Genomic DNA, 22,573 nt, shown 5'->3' on the forward strand with positions numbered 1-22,573 from the left:
AAATTTACCACTGATGCTGCTGGCGATCCAAGCGCAGAGGAGGAAATGGCAAAAATATAGTTCAATAATCTTCTATGTTATATCAAAAATATATTTAAACCAAGCTAAGCAGTGGGAGATATCTAAAGACAGCTTTGTATCAGCATCGTTACAGTTTCTAGAAGGTCTGACATTCTATCTTTTTAAATACAACTTTCCTGTTCTAACCAATAAAAACATTCAGAAGTATATTGAAGCAATGCTTTTTAGAACAATTTTCTCAAGAGAAAAATTCTTTTCCTTAGAATCTTTGTACAGTCAGTATTACAAATAGCCAAAGAATAAATAAGTGTATCAAATGGTCTTGATAAAAAATATTTCCATAGTCTCTTTGAAATTCTCCAAACTGAGATTTATCTTGAAGTACTGACTGAACTCAGAAGACTACCCAAAGTCAGAAGTTCGAAGGCAGTAAGGTGTCAGGGGAAAAAAGAGAGATGCAATTAGATACTTCTGAGCACTCAAAGGAGAAAGTTAGATTTTTTTTTTTTCAATAGAGTACACAGAAGCGTTACAGGGAATCTGTGACCAGCTGGTGAGTTCCAACAAGAATATATTCCTATCACCATAGCACAATGTTGCTAGAGTTAAGAAAAACTGCATTTTAGATAAGTAAGCTATAAAAAACGGGAGTAAAATAATGAGTACAAAAATATTCAGTAAAATCTGTTTTAAATTGTAAAAACAAATAAATCAACTGTGCATGAATAGCACTCAAGTTAAAAATTATGCGATATTAGAAAGAGAAGTGAAGTTAACTAAGAAATGTTAGCACTTGAAAATAAAAACAGCTGAAAGTATGACCAGTTCTCCATCCAGAGATAAGCAACTTCCACAAGTAGTAGGGATATATCATTGTTCTGTTAGCAAAAGCTAGCTGAAACTGTCCTGTCTTTTCTGCTCAAAACACAGGGGTTTTGGACTGGCTGAGCTATTTCACTCTCTTTCTCCCCCCTCCTTTATTCTTTTTTGGCTGGTTAGTGCCTTTGGTTGGCTTAGGGGATGCCTTTTCTTTGAAAGGAGAGGAGGAAGACGGATTTTCTTTTTTTGCTTTGCTTTTGTTTTTACTTGTTTAAGGTGAAATAGAAGATGAAAAGAAAAAAGATAAAGAAATGAATTAGCACAGCAGAAAAAGTATGAGTCTTTACTTATAAACTTGAATTTAAAGCAATGGGATGTCTGTGTATACTTTAATTTTTACGCCTTTATGCCTCCCACCACCAAAGACTGGAAGTTCCATAATTAGCTATGCACTTTATTCTGCCAGTTTGAATTATCCACAAGAAGAAATGTCAAGGCGAATGAAACAAAATCCTAAATGTCAGAACTGAAATACAGCGAACAGTAAATCGCAGTCAACACATAGATGTGAGTTATCAAGAGAATACTTCTAAGGAGCCTTTTACATTTATCACCCTGAAGATTGTCAGGGAGTCATCACAGAATATCTGTATGGTCCCTTACACTACAATACATTTTAAAATTGCCTTACAGTAGCACTCCTTCCACAACTTTGTTCCATAGCAAAGCTCTGTGAAACTACAACTTCAGCAGCATGGCAGTCAGACATTACTAACACACTCTAATAGACGATGAGAATATGTTACTGCATATACAGTACAGTGCTGACAGCATCTACACACTAGAAGATATCTCAATCATTTCTTGGCAGCAAAAGATATGCAAATGAATTAAGTTCTCACGTAACTTAAAGGTAAGAAACTGTGCATACAGAAAAAAAGATGAGAGCTTAACTTCTTTATTACTAGAAGTGAATGTGACCATTTATTTTAAAGGTGGCATAGTCAGAGCCAATACTCCAATCTGTTAGGGATTTCAATTCTAATGAATGTTTTTGAACACTGTCACATTAAAGAAACTGCTCAAAAGAGAGCAACCGACAGCACCTATCAGCAGGATCTGGGGGCATTAATCAGCAGTTGGTGAACATGAGCTAGCAGTGTGTCCAGGTAGCCAAGAAGGCCAATGGCATCCTGGCTTGTCTTAGAAATAGTGTTGCCAGCAGGATCAGGAGGCTGTAGTCCCTCTGTACCCAGCTCTGTAAGGCCACACCTCAGGTATTGTGCTCAGTTTTGAGCCTTTCACTATAAGAAAGACATTGAGGCTCTGAAGCATATCCAGAGAAGAACAATGAAGCTGTGAAGCATCTGGAGCACAAGTCTTATGGGGAGCAGCTAAGCGAACTGGGATTGTTCAGTCTGGAGAACAGAAGGCTCAGGGGGGACATTACTGCTCCTTACAACTACCTGAAAGGACATTATGGTGGGGTGGGGGTCAGCCTCTTTTCCCAGGTAACTAGCAACAGGACAAGAGGTAATGGCCTCAAGATACAATCACTGTACAAGTGCTGAGAACATCAGTTTTGATCAGTGTGGCCAGGTATACTTATATCTGTGTATATTGTACACTTGTGTTTGTGTGTGTGCCTACTGGGAATATACACTCAGTCTCACTATTGATTAGGCATGGAGACGTGACATAGGTTATTGGATTTATTGTCCCCAACATTTTCCATCCCTAACAAAGCAAAAATTCCCTCTGCCCAACATGATTTACACATTTATAGCCAATTTGACAGTAAGGTCAGAAGCAGTATTTTTGCTACTTAAAATATTAATAGAGCTTAAAGCCCAACACTTGCTATCAAACATAATATAATGATGTCCTTCACTGTTGGAAATACATTAAGAGCATTCTAAACATACTCAAAGCCCCTAAGAAGCGATGATACTAAACATTAAGGAAAAACATAAAATGACAATTCCAGATAAGTGCCACTCACCCCCTTGAGACTTTATTTCAGACCGACTGCTAAGTAGGTATCACAATTTGAATCAGTGAGTATGAAAAATATCTGCAAAAGCCACAATGAAGTAGCCATCACAGGATGAATGGCATCCAAACTTTTATTGACTTCCAATTTCATAGGTTCTCTTTAAAAGACCTGAAGATCAAAGTCACAGAGATTCAAGGAAGTGTCCAGGCTGAAACCTTCCAGCTTATCCCACTTTCTGATCAGATCCACAGGAACTACATCTATTTGTGTTCTCACTTTGATCTTAGTGAAAACTTCTAATACCATCTTCTGTAAGACAACAGTGTCTATTGAACTTACACGCATGATAATGCAGGAATCAATGGATTAATTATCAGCAGACTAATTGCTGGCTCTTCAGAATTTCAAAACCCATGCTAAAAGAATTAGAGGTATTACTCCATCTGCCATCTTGCTTCCCTCATCTTCTCCCACTTTTAATTAACACCTTAATATTAAGAATTAAAAACACGTATCTGTATAACCATATTCATGTTCACATTTCTGTTGAGGAAACTTGCTAAGAGAGTTCTCCTCTTAAAGTGAGGTTTTACACAAAACTGACATATGTAGGATACATTGTAAACCAATAAATTCAGTATAATTCTAATGGACATATATGGTATATCTAAAAGTAGGGTTTTAATTGCTGTATATTGTTGAATTTGAAGTAAATGTAAATGCCACAATAAATTCTCAAGCACATTTGAGTGTAAGTAAATTATTGCAACTCTCGAATCTATCGTGCTTGTATTAATTTTCCAGTTACATGAAAAATTTAGGTTGAAGGTGGTTAACCATTTGCAGAAGTTAGATCCTAAAATAATCTATAGAGGATAAAGCAGCTGTTTTCTGAGGATTGATACAAATTGCTTTGCAAATGTTCTGGGAACCAACAAATCAAGTGGAATCAACTGGCATGGCTGGTCTTATTTACAGTCAAAGAGGGATAAAGCAGGGAACTACAGAAGTGATTTAATAGCAGAAGTTACCTACATCAAGGACAGAACATTACATCAGCTGAGACTTGGCTTCCTACTACCTGTCTTAGATAAGCTCAAGGAAATGAATGCACAAAGAAGGGAATAATAAAACTGAATTGCAAACTCATAACACAAGCAGATACAGAGTTTCTCAATAGAAATTTAATGATATGCCTTTAAAGCATTTGCAGTGAGTTTGGCAATGCAGAGTTTCAATTTTCATGAACATGGGAATACTAGAAACACCCACAGACTCTCAAGACGCAGAGTACTTAAAAGATTTACTGTTTAAAGAAGCTGGAATTGTTCCACAAAAATATTGGTTGTGCATTTCTTCTAGAGTTCACAGTTGATTTAGCATGACTGTTCCCTCAGGTAAAATTGCCACAGATCTATGAAAACAGCACCTACAGGCATTTCTGTAAAAATAAGTGAATAATCTTGACTTTGATACTGTTTCCTCAGTTCAAGAGCAAAAGTTACTCCAAACTGAGGCTGGATGATACGGAAGAAGATAGGGGAAAAAAATAAATAAATAAACAAAACCACACCACTAAACTCTTCAAGCAGAAAGAAACCCCCACCTTCATGCTGAGCTCACTGAAAGATGTGGGAAACCCTTCAGTCTGTTAGACTCCCTTCCCTGGCTGAAGTCGTTAAATCCAAACAGGTAGTGGAAGAATGAACTCCAGAGAAAAGGAATAGAAAACAGGAAGCATTTTTAGAAAAACATATCAGCATACTGGACTCCAAATGTTGGTATCAATGCAATTTGACCAACAACATATACAAATACTAGATTCAAAAGGTAAGGCTATGAATTAAGTTTTGACTTTGCTTACAGAGAGTATCTCCTAATGCATGTATCTGGAGCAAGAGCTTAAGTGCAATGCCTTGTAGGTCTCCAGAATTAAAGTTAACGCACATACCTTCCATCTATCTCATCAGAAAGATTTTATCTAAAAAGTGATGCTAAACACGCTTTAAAAATTGGACATAATCCAATATCTCATCACTGGCTGAGCACAACATAAATTTTGTAATACATACACACACTTGGAGCATAACCTGTACTTCTTTATATCTTCTGTTTAAGCTATTTAGTGCAGTGATTGGACCTTAACACCTTGGGAGGCAGAGAGAGAGAGAGACAGAGAGAAAGAGAGGAACAAAAAAAAAAGTATTAGTACTAGATTAGAAAGTACCAAATGGGAGAATGAGGTAGGTTTAGGTGGAAAAAGCCCAGCTACCTGAAATGTGTTGTTTGTTCACTAGTTATAGTAGCATATTATCAAGAAACTTGATTAAAAATTGTTCTGTTTTAGCTTAATCTGCATTATGAGAAGTACTGAACATTCTTCCTCTCCCATTCTCATGGAGAAATGCATACATGGACCATCAAGGACAGATAATCACTAAACACAATCTATTAGAAAAGAACTGACATGAAACATGCAGCTAGAAAATCTTCATTTCTTGTTTGATGAGGTAACCACCAAGCACTGTGCAAAGCTTCTGCTTCTCTTGGTACCATTTACATTCTGTCTACAGGACAAGTACTTGCCAATTTTCAAGATCTCGAATTTTTTACTGCCCCCCACTTACTACACCTGCAGAAAACACAGTTTCACATAAGGAAAATCTGCTACAATAGAATAGTTCAGTCTTCCAAACAATCTGCCAGTCACTTTAATCCAGAAGCCAGCAGTTCAGTCATGGAATTTTGCTGTAACACCCTAACACAAACTCATGGTGAAAAACTAGCCTAGCAATAGCAACATGAGAAGGAAGAACCGAAAATTAGACAATTCCTGTGCCTTCATTTTAAATAATTAATACTAGAAGAGGAACAAACAGGAAACGAAAGGTTGCATCAATTTATTTCCTTGTATTTGAAAGTAAAAGCCAGACACTAATCTTCTTTACCAGCAAAAATACTTCACGTGACATTAGAGAATTTATTTCTAATGACACTGAGTCAAAGACATCCTCACTTTTTCCTCCTTAAAACTCTCAGAAAATAAAAAAGAAAGTGTATTCTTTCTTCAACAGTCAAATAGCTCTTCAAGATTAACATCTTGCTAAATGAGAAGTTCCACTGGTAATAGTAGAGCTTAGTAAGAGCAAGGCTTAAATAAACCAAGATGCACGGAATAATCCCTTTCAATTCTACCTTTTTTTTTTTGGAAACCAAAGCATTTAACTAACAGGAGAATATTAGAAGTCACAGAATTTATTCCTGTACACAGGAATAAATGGATGTCAGGACCTGGATGTGCAGAACATATTTCACTCTGAATCTTGTTTCTCTGCATACTACAAATTGCAAACCTTTTCTCATCTATACAGCAGAATTTTGGTGTACACTTTTTTCCCTACATACACAAGCAGTTCTATTTTTAAGAAAAGCCTGTTAATATGCACAATTCTTAAAAAAAATAAAAATAAAAAAAAAAATGAGCATTACAAATAATTTACTGGAATATGCAGCCCTCCAATTATAAAACATATTTGTTTCCACAGTGATCTTGCAAGTAGACTCTGTGTCAGATAGCTAGCTACTTGCTGATCTTTTAAAGAATATTCTTGCTTTCATAATCTCTAAATGAAGAAGCTGGAAGGATCACACATTCTAAAAAATATCATGGTTTAGGACTTAAAGGGGATATGTCAGTATAACCAGACAATTCATCAGCAGAATCTCAGGAATAACACAGAACAATTCAAATACTAAAAGCAGCCTGAGCTAAGAATCTCCAAATACTGCTAACTTGCACTTCTCAGTTCAAGTGCATTGCATGCTGTCCAGGATAAAACTTTCTATGTTTGTCCTCCACTATAAAACTCTCTACATGTAAGCCCTCAGTTATGCACAGAAGTATTTCTGCAGAAAGACAACATAGCAAAAAATAAATACTGAAGTTATAACAACTAATCTTTAAGTGCTTAGTGAACACTGTTTCTCACATAAATTCCAAGACTTTCCAGAATTATTTACATTCAGAAAAGATACTCTAACCAACGAAACAATGGTAGGGACAACAAAACAAGTGTACTTTAATTGCAAAGAAAAAAAGATCTGCATTGTGATAATCTCTTCTGCTGTTGAAGTCAGATGAAGTTTTTCGAAACACACCATTAGTATGATATTGATAATAACTGAAATTGCTTGAAGCAAGCATTAATGACTTTACAAGCAACTGTTAGTTTATTAATCACTGGAATTTAAGCTAGCCACACAGACCAAGGAACTTTATTATTAAGTATGCAATCACAGACATTTTAACTATATCATACATCAGCAGGCACAATTACTTGTCAAACTCACTCAGGCATGATTTAGCCATGAACATATTTCAAAGCCATGCAGAGATTTTTCACTACTTGAGCAGAGTATGTTACAGATAACCAACAGTTTAGTAAGACTTTACCAATTAACTACATTAGTTTCCAAGTTAAGATTGTTTCTGTAGCAAAAAGGTCACTTATACTGTGTTAGCAGTGAGGTTATTAGCTTAGCAAAGCCAAAGCAAAACATATTAAGTTGTCTTACCACATCATCTGTCAATGTCTTGATATTTAAATGCTGTAAATTAAACAGGAAACCAGACATGTCACAGTTATATAGTCAAGAAACAAAACAATAACAAAAAAACATCATCTATAATCACTGTTATTCAAAAGATGCCACGTCGTCAGTACTGAATTCTAATAATGCCTTTGCAAACTGCATTTTGTTGGTTTACATTGCACAGCAAGTTTTCGAAGGAATACAGTGCAGATCCTCCCCCAAAAAATCTGTAATCTGATCCTTAGAAAGTATAACTCCATGCAGAAGAATATAGATAAGCATAGCTTGAAACAAGTTCTACTTTATTATGATTATAGCTAAATATACTACAGCAGAAGACCTCTCCATAATGAATCTGAAAATCCATAATCCGAAAATGGCTCTGGGGACACCACCAGAAGACTCAGCCAAGAGATTTTAAATTCAACAGGAAAACAGATCCCCAGTAGCCTAAAGCTCTGACTGCCAAGCTGCAGCACACAGTCAAGACCATTGACTGCTCTCTAGCAGTGCCTGTGTGGGAAGCAGAACATTAAACTATGAGCAGAAACTCACTCTATTTCTTAGTATAACATTCAAATGCTCATGATCACTCGTTGTATAAAATAAAAGCTCCTGAACTCTTCTGCACTCCACTGTATATTGGCATATACAGCAAGTGCTAGGAGCAGAGTTTCTGCACAAAACCTAAGAGCGGTACTGAAGAATACAGATGACTGATATATCTGTGCTGCAGGGATCCAATGCACTGTTTTATATGACAAAGCTTGGCAAAGAAAAAGGAAGAACATAAAATCACATATTTGGTGAGGCTGATTCTTTCCCTGTTGCTAGGTTCCTCACTATCAAGCGTACAAAGTTTGGCAGGAGCTACAGCAACTGTCAGTGGCTGTATCTAGATTAATGAGATTTAAAACTCTTACATTTGGTCATCACCAAATTTGGAACAGGTTGCCCAGAAAGGTGCTGGATACCCCATTCTTGGAGACATTGAAGATCACATTGGATCAGTCACTGAGCAACCTGACTGAGCTGTAGATTTCCCTGTTCACTGCAGGGGATTTGGGCAAGGTGACCCTTACGGGGTCATCCCAACTCGATTCTATGATTCTATGATCATCACCTATGGCATCTTTGTTTTCTCTTCCCTCAGTACAGAACAACATTTTGTGTTATGACAAGTGTTACCCTGCAATAGCTCTATCCTCAGTATTATCAAGAAACTGAGGAAGAAACACGTGATGAGCAGCTATGAAATTAAAAAATAAATGAAGTGTGAGGAAACAATCACCACCCAGTGACATAGTGTAAGTTCTAACAACAATAATAAAAAAAAAAAAAAAAAAAAAAAAAAAAATTGGAGCTATGTGAGTATGGACAATCCTCCTCTGTTACAACAGATGAGAATTCACAGTGATAGGAGAAAGGGCAATGGGTGCAAGCTGGAACATGGGAGGTTCCACATAAACATGAGGAAAAACTTTTTCACAGTAAGGGTAACACAACTCTGGAACAGGTTGCCCAGAGAGGTTGTGTTGTCTTCCTCTGGAGACATTCAAAATCTGTCTGGATGTGTTCCTGTGTGACCTGATCTAGGTGCTCCTGCTCCAGCAGGGGGATAGGATTAGATGATCTTTTGAGGTCCCTTCCAATCTCTGTGATAACAAAACATTAAGAATAATAAATGGGAAAACACTTCAGTGTAGTCAGCAGATTGAAGATATGTACCCTAGATTTCCCACTGCAGAAATAGATCAGACCTCTATCACACACTATGCTATGCAGTGTTTTATGTCTCCTTCTCATTTTCCAAAATAGCTCCAAAGACAACCTGAATATCAATTTCTGCACTTAAAGAGCTCCTGACTTAACATTTAGAAAATTGTTGATGTCTCTGTCTTTCAGCAGTCAAAACCAAGAGAAAACACTATCATCTGGTCTTACAATGGAACTGCCCAGCGAAGACCACAAGTGTTTATTCATGCCTCACTGAGGAATCTGCTTAGAATGAAAGCCTATTTTGCATTACCTGTTTTATGGTGGAATTTTGACTCAAATCAAATTCTACACAATGGCAGGGAACACAGTAGCAGGTTCAGTTCCACTGAGAAGCAAATTTTTGATCATAGAACCCTTAGAGTTGGAAGCAACCTTTAAAGGTCAGTGTTCTGCACTGCTCAGTAGAAGACATTCATCAACATCCATGGAATCAAGGGAACAATTTTGAGCTTTTGGCTTTTCCTCTGAAAAAGACAAAGCGAGTGGGATAGTTCAAGCCAGCTTTCACTCATGAATATAAGAATGCTGGAGCTCCATTCCTATGAAGAAAAGCTGAAGGAGCTGAGCTTCTTCAGCATGGAGAAGAAAAAGCTCTGGAGAGATCTCATCGCAGCCTTCCAGTCATTTATAACAGGAGGAAGACTGACTTCTTACACGGGTAGACAGTGATAGGACAAAGGGGAATGGCTTCAAAGTAAAAGAAAGGAGATGTAGATTAGATGTTTGAAGGAAATTTTTCAGAAAGTGGGGAGGTTCTGAAAAAGGCTGTGCAGAGAAATCCTGGATGCATTCAATGCCAGGTTGGATAGCGCTCTGAGCAACCCAGCCCACAGCAGGGAGTTTGGAACTCAATAATCTTCCACGTCCTTTCTAATCTAAGCCATTCTATGATTTACAGAATTACATGTGAAATTTAGCAAGGGAATTTACTGTTAGAAAGGCTGAAAGTTCCCTATGCTATACATTAGAACATCTCATAACTCAATTCAGTTGGCTCATTAGTGAAAAGAAGGCTGGTTGTGCAGCCAATTATTAAGGACAACATAATGTATAAGAAACTCAGTATACAACTGTGAGTTTTCCAAGCCTTCAGCTTATTGACTACTACTCTAAGTGCAGAAAATCTGAAATTTTCTGTGTAGGAGCTTATGCAAACATTGTTGTCTGGTCTTATTTCAAAAGAGGGCTACAAGAAAGCAACTCTACTTAAACAGCACTAATCTATCAATTTTGTTAGAAAGCAGGAGAAACCCAATAGAAACTACAACCTAGCAGTGTTCAGTTCCTTCAACATTCTAATATCAAAGCACTGTATGACTTGCTGTAAGACATTTCAAAATATGTGTTCTGTGAATTTTATAGCAAAAAAACTTCCAAGATACCAATTAGAACATGGCAACTTTTCCTCTCCCTCACCAAATCATCCTCCTCTGGAAAGGTAAAGTCAGTTGCCTATTTCCGTTGTCTTTGATAGCATCCAAGTATACAGAGATGAGGAAAACAGCATTGATTCACCAAAATCTTATAAGACTGGATGTTAAATTGATCTCTTTTAATGGCGTGAAGTTAAGAGCAATGTCATGATTTGAGAACAGGAGCACATGTTCATTCTTGCCAGGACAAACAAAGTTACAATAACAGGTAAAAAATAAATAGATCATGCTTAAGTAGGATGCAGAGAGTTTTATTACAAGCATAAATTTTTATTTTCAGTCCTAGATAAGTACGTTGACAGAAGTAAGACATAGTCTGCTCAGGTGAGCAGGTTGTCTAAAGTACAGGCCTGCAAGTAAACAAAACTGGGTTAAGTAGTGTTCAAGTAGTAGCTACAGTTACTGCTAAGAACATTATACAAGCCTACAGAATATTACCTTGCAGTGGATGAAAATACTGATATGCTACTCTATGCCTTCCATGAACTACTTTAGAATAGTAAAATAATTTCTTCTGAGAACACAGAAGCTACATCCAAATATTTCTCGAGTTTATTAATGGAGTAAATAGATACATATAATATTGCTAATCTTATTTTATGTTAACATCCTATTTTGCAGTCAAAGAAAAACAAAAACATCAAGAGATTAAAGAGCTACAGTATTTGGAAAGTCCAGATTTACGTGGATTTAGCATGCTTAGAAAGTCAAGATTTACTGGGATCAGTAGCACCTACAGCTGGAAAAGCAGAAGTATCACCATTACTTAGTCTTCAGCTACATAAACACCTAATATAACTTATTTTTTAGTCTGGGATAGGGAGAAGGAGGTGATTTTACTTAGAAATTGAGCTGGCGGCACTTCATCCAAAGCTAACTCAGAATTAAAAAGAACATAGATTTAATATTTTTGAAGAAAGCAATTTGACATGGAATTACTCCTTACTGAAGTCCCTCAGGCATACTGACAAATAACTGGCTTAATTAGACAAAGGATACACACATACGTTCAGTGTACGGTACAGTGTACTTGATAAGCTGTCAGAAGGCCTGATCTCAATAACATCAAAGACAATGAAAGCCTTAGACAGAAACTGAAGGGTACAACAGGGCACAACAGGCAACATTCCCAACACATGCACTGCTAGGCAGAAGTTTACCTTCAGAACAAAAGAATCACCATGTCTTATACAAATGTCAAATACGGAGTCGCCATGTGTGATACAACTTTTGGACGTAGCGTCAGGGAAAGTACATCAATACTGCTTGTCTTCCTGTATGCTCACAGTAAAGAATCTTATTAGTATGCAGAAGACTCTTTATACAAACAGTTTTGTAGCACACACTGAAAGTGAATTTGCAAGACAAGGTTTAACAAATTGAGTCACTGCTTTTTATAATTACTCCAGGCAACTCTGGGTTGATGCAGTGAAATGAAGCAAAGAAATGAGAAACACCAACACTACAGCTCAATGTAGGCTGCAAAGGATGAAGAACATCCTAAAGCAGTGTAAGATATACTCTGTAACATTCAAATGTTCTCTACCAAAGGCAGCTTCTACCTTTTCTTGTGGTGCTCTTCTCATCATCTTCTCATCATATAAGCACAGACTAACATCACTCATCTTCCTGAATGAAAACAACTTGTTTAAAAAACAGTATGTTTTTACTTGAATTCAGATTATACCTGGCATGGATGGATAATGTTAACATGCTAGACAGGCAGAAGCCCAACTTGTTCATCATAAATGGAATTAGAAGACAAATAAGCACCCAACCATACACTGCTGCCAATATGACAGGAGTTCAAGCCATTCAAAGTAGCAAAATCTCAGGCAGCTAAACACACATGCATGCCATCACACTGAAGCTCTTAAATAATTTATATCTATAAAAGAAAAAGGAAGAAAAGAAAAAACACCTCCCGCATCTGAGTATTCAAATCCTTTTTCAATCTTTATATTTGCTTCCTTACAGAAAGAGGGAAAAAGAGGAAAAAATAATGATCACAGAAATTTAAAAACAAAAACAAAAAAAACCCACTGCATATGCACAGCTTGATACATAAAGAACAGCTTATAGTCTGTGTAAGAAAAGATAAATAAAGGAGAATTTAAACAAGATACCATGAGTTTTAAGAGAATTGGCTGATTTAAGACTGGAAGCTGAAATTACCAAGACTGATGATGTACATATAATCACACAAATCTACCTTCTTAAATTAGAAAGTGAGAAAGAACTCCAATACTGCCATTGATTCTATCACCAGAAAGATTCAACACAAGCTGTTTTTTCCCCAAAGACAATTATCCAGTAGAATCACAACTAGAAGACTGAAGAAAGAATTGCAAAGAAACCTGTAGACTCAGTTACAGCAGTGCAAATTGGATTGTTACACTGGATGTTATTACTTTAAGATCCCCTTTGACACAGTATTCCCTAAGTAATTTTGCTATCTCAATCTGTAAATGCACTTTAAAAATTTCAGCATAGCCCGACAGCATCTCCTATTTTTAATTTCCAATACATTACTTCAGCATTTATTTAATAGCTTCCTTCCTTTCTTTTTCTTTTTTTAATATGCATATACTGTCTCTGTTGCTTGGAAAGCAGTTTGAAAAGCAATTAGGGGCAAAATTATCTTAACATGACAGTTTCTACACAGCGATATTGTTTAGACGTTGATGAGTTAAACTTAAAATTGGTGCTTACAGGTAAGATTATATAACAAAGTGCCAGAACTCAGCACTAAAATTTAGTATCATAACCCACAGTGTTAATTCATGCCAACAAAAATAACAGCATGAGGAATTTACAATTTTACAGAGCAGCAATAAAGAGTTTTAGGTAACATCTGTTCAGCAATCATTTCTTTAAAAGACTAATTTAGATTCAAGGTCTTACACTGCAGTATAACTGCAGCAATAATTCAGTCACTTCATAATTAAAGATATTGACACAGATCGGTCTTACCTTTCTCCTCTACGCCATTCAAACAGAAATGCTTTTGCTTTTAACTACATCTTTCTTTGATTTATAAACACTATTAAATGCAAGTGTTAATTTGCCTATGTTAGATTGCTGCAAACAAGAAAGTCTTCCTGACTCATATAAATTTCATAGAGAACTTAAAAAATACAATCTGAAAGTCACTGAAGATTGTATTAATTTCAGTGTATCACTGACCAAACACTTCTAAATCATCTGTACGTCCAGTTGGCATTCTGTGGTCTAGCACCTACAAGATGTGGTCCCAGTAAAGAACAATTAGAAGTAGTTCAAGTGATCTAGCAATCATTTACACAATTTCTAAACATTTCTAAGAAAATATATATACATACACCAAGTAAAAGGAACACCCTCCTCAGTGGATTTCAGAAGATTCCTGCTCAGAAAATACATAGCTAGGTTGAACCTCTGCCATCCTTTATTCCATTTCTGCTTTTTACCAAACTCATACCCCTCAAAGATGAACGTAAGGGCTTTCAACAAAGCCAGGCCACCAAAGTATCACAGAACACGTTATCCTTCCAAGAATTCCACTGTACCAAACCCTTAGGCCTGCTGAACAAAGCCAAACTGTTAAATGCTTCAGAACTAATCATCATGCCATAAAAATGTTTTTTTTGTTTGGTTTTTTTTTAATAATTCTGTGAAAGAAGAGAGAGAGCTAGGAAATACAACTCAAATTCCTTCTTCTGCGAAGCTAGTTTATTCAGGACGGCAGTACTTCAGGAAGACGTTTAATTGGAATTAACAACTGTTTAGCCCAAAGCCTCTTTCTCCCTCATCTAAATGAAGTGGTAAAAATCAAAAGAGTGTTCTCCTGCTAAATAAGGAGTTCTGTTGGAAGGAAAAAAAAAGTGCATGTTAACAATGTCAATTTTGTTAACCAGCAATCCAATTTCACCTAAAGGTCTGTCAAGGAATCAAATTCTTTTCCAGATAGGCTTAACTACTGTTGATTTGGTAACTCTCAAGTGCCAGATCAATATGTTCCATTGATTGGAACAGTCCAACTTGGAATTTATCTTAAAGCCTTTTGTCCTAAGGAAAATTAGACTAATCCAATCTGGATGACTTGAGTTTGTTGAATCTAATAGTCAATTTTAACCACATTTGATAAATGCATATTAGATAAGAAACACAATTCAGGTTACACGAAGAAGTATGGCATGACAAGTATCCCAAACATAGACAGGGTAGAGCCTGTACTTATGACTGGATTACACATAATTCAAAGGAGTAAGGAGAAGTTCAGCGTACTCTGACACAAAACTAATCTAACGAATGGAAGAAGATGTATTACAGGAGAAATTAGATATGAACAAATCAATACACATACAACATCTTGCACACCATTCACTCCTCTCTCTAAAAACAGTCTCTTAAGAAGACAGGAGGTAGAGAGGACGAAGGAGAATATACCAATTTTAGTTTTAATAACGGATAAATATTCTGCATTGCAACATCTTAAAGCAGAAATTGATGATATGACAAAAAAAAAAAAACACATTTCTTCCAGTACCCTTCAAGGAAACCACTACAAATCAGAGATGTTGATTGAGGCCTACAATCACTAAAATAACAGATATTCACAACTTATACTGATTTGTACCTTTCTTCAGCAGAAAATTATTACCTGAGACAAACCAGGGATTAGAGAAAACAGCCCAATGGTTACAGAAGCTGTAGCAACTTTTTAGATTTCGGGGCATGAAACAGCTTGCGACCCCATAGAAACTGTTAATTGCCACAGATGAGATTTGTAACGCATACTATTCAGCAGTTTACATGAAGACAGAGACAAAAACTAACACTCTGCTTATAGAATATCAACTCTTCCTAAGGTCTCCCAGTGAGCTAATGGCATACCTAGAAGACAGGCCACATTAGAAAGAACTGTCACATACCACCATCCCAAGGCAACATCTTTGCTTTAAGAGTACTTATAAAGATAAAATACAAGACTGTTGTTTCAGGTCAAGCACTTCTGAAAGTGACAAAGCATTCTCGTGAATTAAAGAATATTCTCAGTCACTCTTGCTTAAAGAATTTCAGAAACTGGGAGAGAAAAAAAAAAAAAAAGCCATACTGTCACAATAATCACACACTCTACAAAGCTAAGTAAAACAACCAAATCCAGCCTCCTTGGCTTTGTGTATTTGGGTCAAAGAAAAATCAATACTATTGTCCTAAGAAGCCAGTGAGCTGATGCCCTCACCTGCACATGCCTAGACTTCACAGACAGACACAACAAACAAGCTCATCTGCACCAAAAAGAAGGCCTCTTTTCTCTACAGATCCCATCTGAGTTCCTTTCAGCAACAAATTCTCAAGGGCCTTGTTATATCTGACAGTTCCACTCCCTAAAAAATGTTCGTATTTCTATTGAGGGGAAAACTGAAACTGATGGCAACACCCTGATTTCCCTCCCCAAATGTGTTTAAACAGTGGAAATGATGGCAAAATGCAATTTGCCTAAGACCTTAACAGTTAAAGCATAGCCAAGAAACAAAAGATTTTTAACTCAATGCTGTTATCAGCCTTAATTATACACAAATCTGCCTCTTGCTTCCTGCAGGAATAAACCAGTCACCAACTCATATACCAACACTAGTCCAACTGAGCAGACTATACAGCTTTTCACTCAGAGACCCTAGGCTACAGAATGTTTTCTGACACAGCCCAGTATTTATCTGTGACCAGCTCCTGGCCCACAGATTCATACACACACATTCTAAAGAGCATGGTACACTTCTGCTCTGCATGTGGTGGGTACGTGTAGAATGCGTATTTGCTCAGCTTTGATATTTGAATAACTTGGCGTGTCCAAAGAAAAAAAATGGCTATTTTTAGGTTCTTTTTAGCTAGGGCACATCTTACATACATATAATTTTGTAGGCACCTATTTGCTCTTTTCAGTTTCCCAATTGATGAGTTTGTTAGACAAACCTTGTAAAGCAGAGCTAGGGAGATCTGCACCCCTTAGATTACTATGTTACACTATTACTACAGTATTCTATTAGAAAGCGTCCAAAGAAGGGCTTCAAAGATTGGGAAGGATCTAGAGGGGAAGACATATGATGAGCAGATGAAGTCTCTTGGCTTTTTCAGCCCAGAGAAGAGGAGACTGAGAGACCTCATTGCGGCCTATGGGGGCAAGAGGAGCAGAGGGGCAGAGCTGATATTTGTTCTCCAGCGACAGCGTCACAGCATCCTCATGAGAGGATCAGATTGGACAACTAGAAAAGGCTCTTCACCAGAGAGGTGGTCAGGCATGAAACAGGCTCCTCAGGGAAGCGGTCAAAGAACTGAACTTGTTGGGAGTTCAAGAAGCATTTGGACAACTCTCTCAGATGTACAGTCTGATTTCTGGGTCACCCCCTGTGGAGCCAGGACTTGGACTCAATATTCCCTTCCAATTCAGGATGTTCTATGAAATTCAGAGTCCATTTTCCACTAAACGGTTTATGTGACCAAAACAAAGCCCAAACATCCAGCTCTAGTGGAAGTGGCATCGTTTACGGGTGAAGAGCCATTCTGTTAACACCCCTACAACTGTCACACAGTGATTCAGAAAACTTCTTCATAAAGAGCAGTGACCTGAAAGCACGCGAGGCAACAGGGAGCCGGGCCCTGTGAGGACAGCAGGACAGAAGCAAGCTGGGGCGGGAGGGCCCTGGAACCCTCGGGGAGGCTCTCCCGGGCGCACATTCAGGCAGGCCTCCGCCTATGCCACGGGCAGGGCCGTAGGACGGAGCCGTACTTACGAATTTAGGCTTCCTGCCGTCCACGGCCTCCTCAGGTCCGCCGGCCGCCGGCGGGCCCTTCCTGCGGATCCCCTTGTTCTCCCTCCCGCCACGACCCGGTGGCGAGCGCGGCCGCGGCCGCCGCGACTCCATGGCCGTGCCCTGAAAAGGCGAAACGGAGACAGCCGGGGGCTGCGATTAGAGCGGCTTAGCTGAGCTGGGCCGGCAGGGCGCCGCGGGGGAGTAGGAGGGGGCCTCAGGGCTAAAGCCAGGCAGAGGATTTACAGCCAGCAGCCTTTAATCCAGGTAGCGATGGCCGCCCTCCGGACTACACCGCGGAAGCAGCTTCGCGCCACACACGGACCGGAGGCAGCACAACGTACTCCAAACGGCCGCACCCCAACGCTCAGCGCCCAGGAATGCACCGCCGTCCGAATCGTCCCGCCACTGCCGGTCCCGCCCCATACCCCTCCACGACAGCCAATCCACGGCGGCAGAAGGAAACGGTCGCTTCCTGATTGGATGGCCTTCTGCCAATCGCCGCTGAATCAGCTGTTCTCCCCGAGAGCCGGCGCTCTCGCCGCTCGTTTCTCCCACTACGTGTCCCAGAGAGCGCTGTGGCCCGCTCCCCGCGCACGGCGGGAGCTGTAGTCCCGGACGTCCTGGGGGGAGGGGTGCGTCTCCTCTGTCAGTTCGAGGAGCCGTGGCCCTGGGGGCTGGTTTTGTGACTTCGTTTGGAGCTGTGGTTCAATGTTCCTTTTTTTCCCGTTCCCTCCCTGACACTTCTTTTTAGTCTGTGTAATTTTGGCCCCAGGAAGTTTTATACTGCCACGTAATTCGAAGCTTGTGGCGGTGTGCCCTGACAGGGCGGTTCCCTCACTGGTTGAACTGTGCATGTGCAGGTACGTGTCCAGAGAAGACGACTCTACAACATCTCTGGGCAGCCTGTTCCAGTGCTCTATCAGTCTTACAGTCATGATTTCATTGCTGCATGCCACTGGAAAGAGTCTGCCCCCATCGGCTTGAGTCCCACCCTTTCATAGAATCATATCATAGAATGGCCTGGATTGAAAAGGAGCACAATGCTCATCTAGTTTCAATCCCCCTGCTATATGCAGGGTCACCAACCACTAGATCAGGCTGCCCAGATCCACATTCAGCCTGGCCTTGAAATCTTCCAGAGATGGGGCATCCACAACCTGTTTGGGCAACCTGTTCCAGTGTGTCAACACACAATGTATAAAAAACTTCCTCCTAATATCTAACCTAAACCTCCCCTGTCTCAGTTTAAGACCATTCCCCCTTGTCCTCTCATTATCCACCCTCGTAAACAGCCATAAATAGTTGTACCCAGGTCTCCCAGCCTTTCTTTGCAACAGAGATACTCAGTGCTGGGTATCATTAAGAAAAAAAAGGTAACGCTCAGCATTCATATCTAGAGTATTTGCCAAAATAGCACCAGTTTCTTTTTCCTTCAGTAAGAAAGACACTGATATTGTTTTTTGAAATGTAGTTATGCCTTGAATATAGCAAAAATAAAATGTCTCCCAAGACTAGATGATCTCCTGAGGTACCTTCCATCCCCAACAATTCTGTGATTCTGTGATTGTATTCACTTTTTCAAAATAATTTGAATGCCTTTCATTACAATGCAGTGACAAAAGATAAAGTTATCAGTCCCTCAGCATCGCCCAAGCAGATGCAACCCATCACACTTGCAGCTCGTAATGCCTGCAGTGATGTGGAGTTCCAGTAAAGCACGGTAGAGTTTAGCCCCAAACTGGACCTTTGGAGGTCTGGGACCCAACACTGTGGAGCTGTGGGGCTAGAATTATTTGAATACATTAAACTGTTTGTTCTTTGGCACATTTCTGTAGATCTTTTGTAAATTTGTATTGGAATTCTTTGTGGAAAGTGTAATTAGCATGACACTGTTTAATGTCATGGTTAATGATTTCCTGGAACATTTGATTAGAAAATTAATCAGCCTATGTATGCATATGATAAAGCTGTTTAAATGGACCTCCTAATTGCACTGTGGTAGAACACAATGCTTTGTGCCAATATATCACTTTCAAAGTACTGTATTGCGATAATAGGGAAACACTAAAGAGAATAATTTATTAGACAATTTTCTAAGCCAAAAATAAATGTTAGTACTTTTGATCAATTACTATTATCTTTTACATTACCTCTCTTGTGCTTCTTAGGTGCTTAACAGCATAGTTGGTCAAGATTAATAATAACAGAGTAGTAGGTGCAAGAATGAATCAGTAACACAGGCTCTACTATCTCCCCTGTGAGGACAGGCTGAGAGAGCTGAGGCTGTTTGGCCTGGAGAAGGAAAGGGGAAAGATGCTTTATCACAGTCTGTTGTGGAAGAACAAAGGGAAACGATTTCAAAGTAAAAGAGGGGAGATTTAGACTGGATAAAAAAAAAACATTTCCAAGAAAGGTGGTGAATATCCCATCCCTGGAGACATTCAAGGTCAGGCTGGACCAGGCTCTGAGCAACCTGACCTAGCTGTAGGTGTCTGTGTTCATTGCAGGGGAATTGGACTAGATTACCTTTAAGGGTTCATTCCAACTTAAACAATTCCATGATTCTGCAGTTTTGAAGAGACTATACTTGGAGTGTGCATACTGGCTGGAACATGCATATAGCTTGATGATTTTGCTTTATTCTTTTCTCAAATGAGTTTTTCAGTTTCAAAAACGTATGAGACAAAGAAACAGCAGAACTTAAACATAGGAATATTTGCAAAATTTGAATTGATGTATTTAACTTGATTCTCCCAATTTTATTCCGTGTCTTTTTTTTTTTTTCTTTTGTGTGGCTCAAGTCTTAAACCTACAGAAATGAATATCTTCTTGATATTCATTCTTCCAGGGAGGCAGTTTTTCAAATAAATCCCTATGTACTGGATTTGCAAGCTGGCTTTTGACTGAAATTAGGCAGTTCTCCATATTTTATTTAGAGATGCCTAGTTCTTGCCTACACAAAAACAGTAAAACAGTAAATTAACTGTTTTTCTTTTTTTTTTTTTTTAATTAGATTAATCCTATTAGACTGTCACATAAAAGTTAGAATTTTGTAAGAAATGTTATTGTTCTTATACAGCTATCATACAGTTTCAACAGACTTTGTTAGTAAGGCCACACAAGTGCTCCAACTGGCAGAAACAAGAAGGATGCTAGCTGCAAGTGCCTTTCCAGGATATTTCTTCTTTCTTTCATGAAAAGCACCAAACAGGCTCTCTATCTCAAATCTCTCAAACCAACATAACTGTTTGTAAATTATACCAACTGATTGTATCTTACACCTTTCCTAAAATCTTATTCGAACAGTTATTCAAGTAGTTACACCAAAAATAAATTATAGGATTGCTAACCTAATAATAAAAAAAAGGAAGTAATAAAAATTAAGTTTGAAAAACACAGCCTGTTGTTGTGTCTTATCGAGTGAATTGATGATGTTTCTTAAGAAACTCTTAACAGGTGCATTTTCATACTGCAATACAGTCCCTGATAATTTGAATGTACTACAATGTTATGTTATTAAATATAGCCTATGGATTAGATATTACTTTACTATTAGATATTACAGCAAAAATGTGAGAATCCTATTATTCCATTATTAAGATAAATTGAGATAGAAACTCAAATTGTTCATATATTAGATTTACGAAGGAACCTGGCTGCTAACAGGTTTATTGTGCTAATAAATGACCAAATTTACGTTAAATTTCTGAGGAAAATCATGCTCTGCAAGTATTAAATAGAATGAAATGAATTTTAAATTGATTAAATACAGTTTTATAAAAAGTAATTTGCTGTGGTTTTCTCTGTAAAAAAGAGAGCTCAAATTCTTTTGCTTTATTGGGCATAATTCAATTGTCATTTAATCATAAATTGTTATAATATGTATGTATGTAGCATAGATTTATTTAGGCAAATGAAAAATTACAGATTTACCCTGGAACATCATTATCACCTAATTCTAAACCACATTCCTAAGTGTCGCATCCACACTTTTCTCTGCCACCTCACTCAGCAGACTGTTGCAATGTTGATTTGTGAAGAAATTCTTTCCAACACCTGATAGAAACCACCCCTGGCACAACTTGCAGCTGTTTCCTCATGTCCATACAGTTGTGTAGCAGAGTATAAAGATGAGAAAGGCATACCTGAAAACAGCGTATGTCACAGTCCTGTTACTGACTTTATATCAGTCATAACTTTTGGAAATGTCAAACAAAATTTTACATACAATGGATTTATTCACTCTCTTTTCTAGCTAAAATTTAAATAAAGGACTTTCAAGAGTAGTTGTAATCTGAATGTCACCATTCTCCTTTTTGAAGCTTTCAAAGTCACCCTGTTAAAGATGAGGGTATAGTAAGTAGGAAAGTAGTTTGCTCAATTCATTCACTGTAGATTACATGTTGCTAATAATTTCTCACAAAATATTTTAGGCTAACCTCTCACTTGACTGAGGAAATTTAATGTAGCTCCTATAAGATGGGATAGGAAAAAAAATCAGTGAATAAGTCCATTATACAGTTCATCAAATGGATCTTTATGAGGATATTGAAGATGTGATTTGTGGCACTATTTAGGATACACTGCATACTACATTATTATAAAGTTCAGGTTTGTAATTTAATTATATGCCAAATTATCTTCATTTCTAACTGCAGAACTGACTGGGCCAAACCTGGACAGCTGATATAAATTAAAGATTTTAAGTGGTCTGAGTGTCGTGGATTGCAGTAAAGGCTATGTTATATAATTTTATACTAAGTGTGGGATTTTCAGAGCCACCTAAAGAATTAAATGAATTACCATTACTGTCTATTTTACCATTATAGTAGTAAATGTTCATTGCAAAGTTAGTATGAATTGTTATTTTTTTCCCAAAAGATAATAAATGCGTTTCTAGAGGAGAAAACTGTGAAGTTGTTCTTTCTGGATTAAGGGTCCACAGTAGTATGATCAAGCATAGAGACATTTCAGGGCATTTACTGAAAACTTTTTAAGGCTTATGTCAGAATGCTGGGGTGTACAATTATCTTCTATTATTTCTAGGTAACTCACTGAATTCATCATAGCTTTCCTTTTCAAGTATATTTTCATCGTTTTAATGCTTCACTTTTCAAATTTCCAAGTCTGTGTTTTAT

General features: G+C 38.0%; 1 protein-coding gene across 1 annotated transcript in view; it reads right to left on the reverse strand.

Moving 5' to 3' along the window:
• Positions 1 to 17,546, reverse strand: part of DIAPH3 (diaphanous related formin 3) — a gene marked incomplete at both ends in the record, with an annotated part of 225,786 nt that extends 208,240 nt beyond the window's left edge. The window contains 2 exons of the mRNA XM_079534573.1: positions 7,412 to 7,444; positions 17,415 to 17,546. Coding sequence (XP_079390699.1) covers positions 7,412 to 7,444; positions 17,415 to 17,546 — 165 coding nt within the window. The remainder of the gene's footprint in view (positions 1 to 7,411; positions 7,445 to 17,414) is intronic.
• Positions 17,547 to 22,573: the final 5,027 nt, after the last annotated feature.

This window comes from Tetrao urogallus (genome assembly GCF_951394365.1).
Source record: "Tetrao urogallus genome assembly, chromosome: 1".
Classification (NCBI taxonomy): Eukaryota; Metazoa; Chordata; class Aves; order Galliformes; family Phasianidae; genus Tetrao; species Tetrao urogallus.